The 10,402-nt window shown below is 51.9% G+C and overlaps 1 protein-coding gene and 1 long non-coding RNA gene across 16 annotated transcripts in view; one reads left to right on the top strand and one right to left on the bottom strand.

The window, feature by feature from the left end:
* IKZF1 (IKAROS family zinc finger 1) overlaps window positions 1-10,402 on the top strand; it is a 91,630-nt gene that overhangs the window by 16,538 nt on the left and 64,690 nt on the right. For 14 of the 15 annotated variants that reach the window (XM_072791739.1, XM_072791740.1, XM_072791733.1 and 11 more), the window contains exon 3: window positions 5,368-5,487. The exons of the other annotated variant lie outside the window; for it this stretch is intronic. In XM_072791739.1, the coding sequence (XP_072647840.1) occupies window positions 5,368-5,487 (120 nt within the window). The remainder of the gene's footprint in view (window positions 1-5,367; window positions 5,488-10,402) is intronic. 15 annotated transcript variants of the gene reach the window in all.
* LOC140613205 (uncharacterized) lies at window positions 6,303-9,483 on the bottom strand. Its single transcript, XR_012014372.1, has 2 exons — window positions 9,254-9,483; window positions 6,303-8,460 (listed from the first exon to the last, which is right to left on the bottom strand). It is a non-coding gene; the product is annotated as an uncharacterized lncRNA (long non-coding RNA).

Genomic DNA, 10,402 nt, shown 5'->3' with positions numbered 1-10,402 from the left:
TTTCTCTCTGGGTAGCTTCTTTTATTTTTTTTTTAAGATTTAATTTATTTATTTATTCCTGAGACACACAGAGAGAGGCAGAGACACAGGCTGAGGGAGAAGCAGGCTCCCTGCAGGGAGCCCGTTGAGGGGACTCTATCCCAGGACCCGGGGTCAACCCTGAGGTGAAGGCAGGTGCTCAACCGCTGGGCCACCCAGGTGTCCCTCTCTTAGGGAGCCTCTGAGGCAGCACCTGCATGAAGCATCTGTCCTGTGTCCTCCAACATCCCCGAGCCGGAGCTGAAAGCCCAGGCAGACGTCTCCGGGGTGTTTTGTACGAGGAGGTCAGTGTTCCCATCCCGTACCCTGTCAAACGCAGTAACAAAAGCCTCCTTTTTTTCCCCCTCATAGATTTCTTGCCCTTATCGTTAGGCGAAACACCCCATTTTCCTGGATGCTGGCTTTTGAAAGTGGAGATTGGGGAAGAGGGTGGTGAGCAAGAACGAAGGGAGGCCCTGGCCCAAGATTGCCTGAAAAAAGAAACTTCTGTGGTCAAGAAGATTCGAGATTTGGCCTGAAATTCTGTTTGTGTGCACTTTGCAGAGGAAATGCTGCTTCCAAAACCTTAATAGGGCCTTTGGTTGATGTAACCTGAGGCCTTCTATGCCAGGAGCAGAGCCTCTAAAGGGTCCTGCTATTTTCCTAAAGATTTGAAGGATACTTCTACTTCTTGCTGCTTTTCCGGCTAAAACCTGACCCCATCACTTTCTCTTTTCCATTTTTGAAATTGAGGGTAGTTGACAGTTAGTTATGGAATAAGGATGTACAGGGGCGTCTGGGGGCTCAGTCGGCTGGGCATCTGCCTTCGGCCCAAGTCATGATCTCGGGGTCCCAGGATCGAGTCCCGCATCGGGCTCCCTGCTCAGTGGGGAGTCTGCTTCTCCACCTCCCTCTGTGCTTCCCCCCGCTTGTGCGCAATCATTCAATAAAATCTTAAAAAAAAAAAAAAGAGGGATAAGGCCGTACATTTAGTCAAACAGGAGTTGGAAGATGATGTTACTCCATCATCCTCTTTCCCTAGAAAACTCTTCACTGTCATGTTCTGTCCATGGGAAAGAAAACAAGTTGAACTCTATGAAGCCGTCACTTTCCTGGGTTCAAAAATGCTCCAGCACCAACAGTTCCATCAGGATCTGTGAAGTATGCACTTGAAAAAGAAGAAATACACAATAGCTGATTTTTTTTTCTTTCACTGTCACCTGGTTCTTGCTTCCTGGGGGGATTTTTCCTCTAAGGGCATATCTCATTCATTTTTTGGGTAAAGTTTTGTGGTGTTTTGTTTTGTCTCTTTCTTCTTTGACAGTCTTTCCAAAATATTTTTGTGCCTATGCATTATTCTTTGTTTTGGTTTCTAAGGGAAGAGACAGCCCGTGGGGGACTCTCCCATCTGTCCCCAACTGTGGGACCTGAGACAGCTTTCCCGCCTCCTGGACCTCTGTAGGGTCATCTGCAAAATGAGGGATGAGGCCCAGTTGATATTTAACGGTCCTCTGGCTCCTGTGACATGAACTGTAGGATGTCTTCTCCGTGGCCTCTGTAGTGTTTGGGACATAGAAACGGGAAGTATGCTCCGTAGACATCCACAGTACGCTTAGGAAATGAGGCTCATCCCTACGGACCATAGGACTGGAAGTATTCATCATAGGAAATCTCCTTGATTGAATGCTTACATTTACCGATCTCTGCCCTTAAGTGTTGTCCCTTTTGGACTTTACAAGCACCCAGTGAGGAAGATACTGGTACCATTTTCAATCTGCAGGGAGCTGAGACTCAGGGAAATGGACCAGGAGGCCCAGAGGGAGCCAAGCACGGCTCTGGATCGCAAGCTTGTCCACCATTCTAGAGTGGGGAGTCTGTACTCCGACTTTTTCTTTATCCGCAGGCATTATGTTCCCTGGGTAATTGCATATTAAAAAAAAAAATCCATGCACTTGGGAGAAGGGGAATCACAGAACGCTGGTAGGTGAATTATAATCTACTGGAGAAATGAACTTGCTTGCACTTGATAAGCTCGTTATACACTTATCTCATCTAATCTGCCCCAGATGCTTCTCATAGGTGATGCTTTATTTGAAGCAAAGGCAAGTAGCAAGATTAAATATAAGTAGTAATATTATTATAAGATTGCTAAGAAGTTTCTTTCATTTTTCCAGCTAAGTGAAATTACGGTGCACTTCCAACACTCTTTCATGAGAAGTCTCGAGCCCTTGCCGTCTGTAGTTCCACCTGTTGTCGTGTCTTTGTGCATGAACTTGGGGGAAAGTTATTTACGCAGCAGCCCTGTCAGTTAGACCAAAATCACGGTTTTTAGCCTCATTTATCTATTGAGGAAACTGTCTTAAAGGGGGGACTTCCTCCATGTTTCTGTCTGAACCATATCCTGGGCCACCCATGTGCTGTTTGGGATGGGTTCACTTGATCTAACTGCCTCCCTTTTATATCTTTCATAATCTTCCCATGGCTTTGCGTTTTCAGTGGTTCATGGGGCATATTTGTTTAAAATCAACACACAGAAGATCTCTGCCTGACAGGAAGGTTTTCACAAAGTGGTAGCTGTTCACCGCAGCAATCTCCAACAGTGAGAGAGGGCCAGGGGCTCCAGGGCTCATGCGAGGGATTCGTGTCTCGGCGGCCACCCAGACTTTAGGGGCTGGAATTTCAGGCAAATCAGGCCAGCTCCTAAAATCTCTCACCCAGTCAAGGTGAGCTGAGGCTATGACAGCAGGGCCTTGGAGGGAACGTCGCCCTATCCCACTCTGCTTCCCTCCAGGTCTCACTGTATTCGCCGGGGACGACTGTTTACTCTCACTTCTCCCCTGGGCGTTTCTCCCACGTGGGGAGCTCACATTGATCAGTGTGACCCACGGCAGCTCGGAATCATCATCCCTCCTGCTGAGGAATGAGACACAGGATGATGGGCCCTGGAGAGCTGGCACTTCCCGCAGTGCGGGAGCCCAAGAAGACCCACAGGACCCGTAGCAGGCACATCTATGATAGAAGCATCCTCCACAGCATGCGGTTGGCCTTATTCCCTAATACGTAGTGCAGCTAGATTACCAAAAGAGTAATCAAGAGCTACTCGAACATGTGTTAGTTCAGTTGAGCTGAGACCATGTTCCTTCATTGGACGAGTCCTGAGTCTTCCCCCTAGAGCATCATGGTGTCACAGGGAAGATAAAATATGCTCATAAAGCTTAGTTACCCAGCATCCGATGCCCACCCCATGATCATGACAACTGGCTCATCACGAAGACACACGTGCACACCACCTACTCTATACACCTTTGACCTTTGGGTCAGCTGGCTGAGCCAGGGGTCTCCACTGTCTGGTTCGGGTGTGTGTCATGGCGGGGGGAGGTGGTCCTCAAGGGATCTGGGTCTCCAATCTTCCAGCCTCCGCACCCGGCAGTGTCTCCACTTAACAGAGAAGCCTGGTGTTATGTATTGAAGTTCTGTGTCAGTTCAGTCTTCCCACCCCAAAAGAAGAAGACTCCTCTGACCACCTCCCTGGAGTTCTGGAAGTTTGAAACCATTGCTCTTAGGCAGTGGTAAGGAAAAACGAGTCATCGTATGGTCCATATACCTCCTACATTCTCCCATTCAGCTTTTCTGCAGTTATGGAAGAGGTGTCAGAGAGCACCAAGATTGTCAGCCACTGTTCCAGAGCCCTGGAAATATCACTACCCCAACGCACATTGACTTGGCTTCCATGTAACATGGGCCCTTTCAATCAGTTCCTCTTTAGCTTTTTGTTTTTTTCCTTGGGAAATTCTTATAATCCTGCCCCACCTTGAATGATGCATCTTGCGTTGGCTGTACAAACGTACCCAGTGATGCTCTTCCTGAAAACACGCCAGTTGTGGCCTCCGCAGCTGAGCTGGAATACTCCACTGGGATGTCCCCAAAGCATCGCCTTGGTACCTGCTTGCGTGGTGTCAGTTCAGTTACGCCCGAGAGGTCACGTCCTCTGCCGGGACTTGCGCGCTCTTCTTGCCAATCCCCTGAAATGTTGGTGGTGGTGGTTCAAACAGGCGAGCACACTTCAATCTTCCTGGCCATGTTTTCTAGGTCCTTCAACACTGTCCTGATCATTTGTACGCTCTCCCAAAAGTCTGGGCTCTTCTGTGCGGGGATGTCCTTCATCGCCCGGGAAGCCAGGTCACCAGCCCAGCCAGCAAGCATGTGACCCACCCCTCCTCACCTTCCACTTCTTTTAACCTCCTTTAGGGCTGGAATCTCCACTGGCCTTTTAGGTCTTCTAGAGCGGCTCTGATGGGTTATTTCGTGTCAGCTCCAGGCCTCACCATCTGGTTCTTACATGTGGTTTGTGTCTCCTAACCCAATTTTAAGTGATGTCTGGAAGGTTAGGAGATACAGGTGTTTCAGTTTCAAGGGAGAAAAGAATATTTTCTGCCAGTCATGGCTTTCCAGTGCTGGATTTCTGGGAGTGGGTCGGAGGGGTGGGTTCCCCACTGCCGGAGCCTCTGGCTAAAAGTAATTCTAATGCAGTCACAGTAGGTACAGCCATCCTGTAAAACCTTGTTTCATTAGGTAAATCTCACTTTGTGAAGGGTAAGCAACTCGGTGGTCGTGTGCATTATATTGTGTTTCAAAGATAAGAATCCCACAGAGGGAATCACGATCCCAGGAGGCGTTGGATTTCCTGTTCCAGCTCTTTACAAGCTTGCCTTCCCCACCAGGTTGACTCAAACCAGGCCTCTGCCAGAATGTTCCCCAGCTCTTTAAAAAGGCAGTGAGCAGACCCAGAATGTATAGCTCTGAGCACAATATCTGGTGAGGTGACCTTAAAAACAAATTAATCTGAAGGTGGCATGGAGCCCACAGGCAGGGGGGTAAATTGGAACCACCCTGCAGGAAAAAAATGTGCAATGATATGTGGCGAGCCTCAAAAGTATAGATGCCTTTGGACCCACTCGTGAAACTTCTGGAATGCTTACTAAGGATGCATGCAAAGGTTCGCGAGCTACTAGAATGTTCATCACAATGCTCTTTAATAGGGAAAAAGAGTGAAAACTATATAAATTCAAAAATAGAAAGAATTTAAATAAATTCTAGTGTCGCCATGCAACGGGAAAGCAGGCAGGCCTCATAAATAAAGTTGTGGGAGTTTGGCCACTGGCTTGGAAAAGTGCCCATGAGAATGTCCAACAGTTACCATCTATTTTGATAAAATAGATCCCCGCATGTTATCCATGATGTATAAATGTATACACATGTACGCAGCCTCCCTGCTGGCCAGGCTGTAGCTGCCACCACCCTTGGCGGTGACTACAGCCCAGAGACTCAAGCTGCTGCTTGTCTCCTCAGGGAAGGAAAGCCCTCCGGTGAGTGACACCCCAGATGATGGGGATGAACCCATGCCGGTCCCCGAAGACCTTTCCACCACATCTGGCGGACAGCAGACCTCCAAGAATGAGAGAGGCGTGGGTGAGTCAGCCGTCTAGGCGTCCCGTTGGCAGGCTGTCGCACGCTCTGTTTCCGTACCACCCCCGTCCCTTCGTATCCTTCCAAAGTCGGTGGTTGGGTGGTGGGATCATGGTACCTGCTGTTTCCCCTCAACCACCATGTTAAGAAGGTGCAGGTAAAGATCAACAGGATGGGGCCCTGGTGTGTGCAGGAGGACACAGACAGCTCCCGTGGCTGTGACACCCACACGAGGGGACCGTGAGACAGAGTGGAAGAGCACCCCGACGCGGGGCGCGTCCTTAGTGCTGTCTCCTGTCCCCTGGGTGCTGCAGGAGCATCCAATTTTATGGATTATAAGTAATGAAAATTATGCATTTCCTGTGTTACAGCAGTAGGCTAGTTAGATTTAGAGCTTTGGTTTGGAAGAAGCCAAATCTGCCCATTTTATATTGTCCCTCTGTGTTTCTTAAATGCCAAAGTTAACTCCAAATGCGAAATTTGAGGAATAGAAATTGTTGACTGTCGAGAATGCCTCTTCTCACACACTTTTTCCATAAAGAGGTAGGTATGTTAGGTTCCTCAGTCCTTCCCGGGGTGGACATACCCTCACGGTTCATGTTGGCAAAACCTGGCCTACCCTTTTTATTGTAGAACCGAGGCCACAAGAAGTTCAGGGAAATAACCAAAGTCACATAGGGAGTCAGTGTTAGGCTAAATTTCTAACTCAAAGTCTAGTTTTCACACCTTTGTACCATGTTCTTGTGAGATAATGAGTCAGTGATTCCTTAGAATACCTATTTTTCTCTTTCTTTTCTTAAAGTAAAAAAAAAAAAAACTGACATTGAGAGCCATTTATTTGTATGAAAGAATATTACAAACGGTGTCCAGGGTGACCTGAGGTGGGATGGGTCCCCCGTGCAGCAGCTGCGTGAGCCCTTCACAGCTTTCTCTCCATAGGACATAGTGATGTAGGAACTAAGAAACGCATTCTGTGTGTCTTCACGTGTCTCGGAACCCGATGAGATGTTGAGTTTAAGGGTTTTCTTAAAAAAAAAATACCCTAAAGTTAATTGTACCAACAGATGAGGATAGTGGCTGAAGCCATTTGATGTAGGGGAACCAAGAAAACAAGGACATTCATGACTTGTTTTCCCTGTCAGAGCACGGCTGCTGGATGTGGGACAGTGGGTGGAAAGACAGGCATTTCTGGATTTTCCGCTGTGTCTACACACACCATTTCAGGGGTTCTCAAAGTTGGGACACAGAAGAGCATGCTTCTGTGTCACTGATGCATATATTTTTAAGATTGTCTTGCATTTGTTGCAAGGGATACGGGTGTATCGTCTACCGCACTACTACTACTACAACACTTCCTTTCAAGAGATGTTCACGTAAAGTAGAATGTCGAATTTTAATAAAAATATTAAGCCAGAGGGGGCGCACATGCATGATAAAGACTTGCAAAGGTGGTGCGTGAATCGCTAATGTCGGGGCGACCCTGCTTTTCCTTCTTTGTCAGTCCTTAAGGCCACCAGTGAGGCGGGTACTGTTATCTGTACTTCGGGCTGCAGCAGGTGCATGCGCGCGCGACCCACCCAGGACACAGTGAGGGGGTTGCTCAGAAGAAATCTTGTGAATATGTAGCCACCAATTGTTCAAATAACCTGAGAGCCCGGACGTCGGCGTTAGGGCTCCAGGCTCATCGTGGGGGAAACCAGGGAGCGCTCCCTGAAATCCCCGGAGCTGCCCTGCAGCCCGTGAGCCCAGGTCATGATGGGTGTCCTTTAGAGAACTGAAAGTCACCCGATTCCTGGAGAGCAGAGGTCAGCACACAGTGCACTTGGTGGAGGTGGGTAAACACTCCGTACAGATGCCTTCACAGTGCTCTGGATGCAGTGCCCCGGGTCAGCTTCTGGTCGCTGGAAGTTTCTGCTGGTGCGAGGCCCCCAGGCCCCTAGCGGGTGCTCGAGACTGCCTCCCAGGCCTGGTTCTCCTGGCTCAGGCTTGAGCCCTGGGTGCCAGCACGTGGAGCCGGGGCTGACTCCCTGTGCGCTCCTGCCAGTGCTCCCTGGCTGCCGGCTGACACAATTTGAATTCCGCTCCTCTTTTTAGGATGCAGTTTGTGACAAGTGAATTTCAGAATAACATTTAAAAACACCTGAGAAACCTCTCCGCCTGGTTTGTAAAGCGCAGTTGTGGTGGCCATAGGGACAGGCAGGGAGAGCTGCTTGAGGTGGGGGCCAAGACAGCTTCAGCGAGCCGGCCCTCCTGGGGCGGGGGGCACTGGGGCCACAGGGGCGCTGGGGCTCTGCCCCGAAGCCGACGACGCAGAAGCCTGGCAGACAGTCGAGCACGCGAGAGGGGAGGAGTTTGAGGAGCACTTCAGGAGACGGAGAATCCCCGAGTACAGAGAATCCCCGAAGACCAAGTCCAAAGAGCTGCCAGGGAAGTGTCTTGTGCTTCAGGGCACCTGGTTGAGAAGTCGTCCTTGGGGGGTTGAGAGGGAAACTAGGTGGTGTTAGCCTAGTTGTTGTTGATGGAAGTGACTTCATACATAGGGTCACGGGGAGAACGGCGGGGGGTTGCCTCCCGGGAGGACAGGGAGGCACGTTGGAAGCCACGAGTCACCGGCTCCGCAGGAAGAAGCCAGAAGAGCAGAGGAGTGTTGGAGGACAGACAACAGGAAATGAGAAGCAGCCTCTCCCAGCACTGAAGCAGCGAGGCCCCGAGGGCCCCGAGCACTGCAGGGCACAGGTCCCCTAGAGGGGCAGGGGCGGTGGCTCCGGGGTGGGGGCCGCGGAGCCGGGAAGGCCCATCTCAGAAGGGTCACCTCCAAGCCCTGCTCCCGGTCGGTGCTTCCGGCCCGCTTTTGACCACGGAGCCTGTTTCCTCATTTTCGAGAGGCGACAGCAGCAGAGCTCATCTCACAGAAGGGCTTCTTGGGTCACGTGAAAGCCTAGAAACGTGCTTTGCTGAACACGGGGCGGCAAAGACCTACAGTGAAAGAGAACAGGAGAGAGCAGAGAAAGGAAGCAATTTGTGCAAAACAGGCCCTTTAAAGATGTATGAGATAAGGGGCGAGGGCACCTGCTGTGGCTTTGCTGGAGTGAAGGGAGAGAGAAACCAGGTAGTGCTGGGGACAGCTATTTATCAATAATAGTAAAAAAGGGATTGATCCAAGGGCTAGGCAAGCCACAGGGAGGGATTAGAAGAGAGCTCGGCGGGGCTGGCCACTGCCAGACCCAAGTGCAAGGACAAATGGCCAGATGCCAGAGGGTGGGAAATCTCTGGCAATGCTTGACGTGCCCCCTGGCATGTCTGCTTTAGGGGGAGAAGGGAATGCGTCCGTAAAGCCAAGGCCCTTGCAGCAGGTGCGCTCCTTCAGGTGTAGACACGTCGGATCTCAGCCCTAGTCCCCAACACACCGGTGGGGGTGGTGGAAATGGACCCACGTGACGGGCGGTGCTGTTCATGCTGACGGTGGGCTGTTCCCAGGGTGACCCCATGCTGAGGGGACGCTGGGGGACCAGAGGAAATATGGTCTCTTGGATTCAGAGAGAGAGAGAGAGAGAGATGGGGAGCAGACGTCAGAGCACCTGGCTACAGCCCTTGGGTGGCCTCCCCCTGATCCTGGGCCTGAGTAAGAGGGAACAGACTGGAAGTGCAGCTTGACGCACTGAAGTCAGACTCAGAGGAGGACTTCCGGGTGGGGAGGGACTCAGTCTCCTTCATGGGATGGGAGCTTGTGCTTCTGAAGTGGTCGCTTTAACAACGAGAGAAATCTCACCTCTCTGAAGTGGTTGTGTGTGAAACTGCCGAACGCCGACCGTGTCCTCAGTGACCTCCTCGGGCAACCCCGGGTTTACCCCCCCGGCCCCCACGGGCGGCCAGGCTAGACACGCGGAGGACGGCTCGGGGTTGCCTGCGACGGCCGCTGGCCGGGGGCTCGCGCGGCGTCTCCCGTGGGAACGAAGCGGGTGGGCGAGCAGCGGCTGAGCCCGCGGGGAAGAAGTGAGAAGCTCGGTGACTTCCTTCCTGTGTTCGCGGCCCCGCCCCGGGCCTTCCTTGTGCGTCGCCCACGGGTGCCAGTGTGCGTGCCCTGACCTGGGGCGAGGAGGGCCCCCGAGTGCCACGGAGGAGCCTGCCCCACGCCCCCGGCAGGCGGGATGCGGAGGAGGCACCTCCCCGGGGCTGGGAGACAGGCCACAGGGGAGGAGGCCTGGTGGCCGGAGCGGGAGCAGGGAGGGACGGGAGCCAGGGAGCCGGGGGCCCGGCCGGGGAGACGCCAGCGCGTGTGGCCCTCGGGCGAGGCACAGCAGTGTTGCTGGGGGCGGGGGGCACGGTACCCCCAGTGCAGAGGTCGCCGCCGCCGTGGCTCTGCGAGTGGGTCACCGAGGGGCTGGCCTGGCCTTGCCGCAGTCACCGGCCGCCTCAGCGTCTGCTCCTCCGCCGCCCTGGGCTCAGGTGTGGGTGCGAGCGTGCATTTCTGAAGGCCCCGCTGCCTTCTGGAACAGGCTTCTCTTGCCTCTGCTCACTTGCCTGACCTCGCCCAGAGCTGGGGGGGTCACCGTGGTTTCATCTGGGTTTTGTTTCTGGGCTTAAGTCCCCTAGGCCGCGTGTCACTGCGTGGTGTCTGGAGCCAGGCCCTGTGGCCTTCTGGAAGCTGAGATGGCGTGACCTTGGGGCCTCTCTCTTGAATCTTTAGGGCATGGTTTGATTCACCCCAGCAGAAATAGAAAGAAAAAAAAATCTAATTTTTTTTAAAAACCCAGAAAAATGATTAACTACATGAAAACATGACTTTTCCTTCTTTCTTTTCCTTTCCTTTCCTTTCCTTTCCTTTCCTTTCCTTTCCTTTCCTTTCCTTTCCTTTCCTTTCCTTTCCTTTCCTTTCCTTTCCTTTTTTGATTTATTTGATGAAAGTAAAAATCCCTTC

Source organism: Canis lupus, chromosome 21 (assembly GCF_048164855.1).
Source record: "Canis lupus baileyi chromosome 21, mCanLup2.hap1, whole genome shotgun sequence".
Classification (NCBI taxonomy): domain Eukaryota; kingdom Metazoa; phylum Chordata; class Mammalia; order Carnivora; family Canidae; genus Canis; species Canis lupus.
This window is presented reverse-complemented; position numbering and strand designations above follow the sequence as displayed.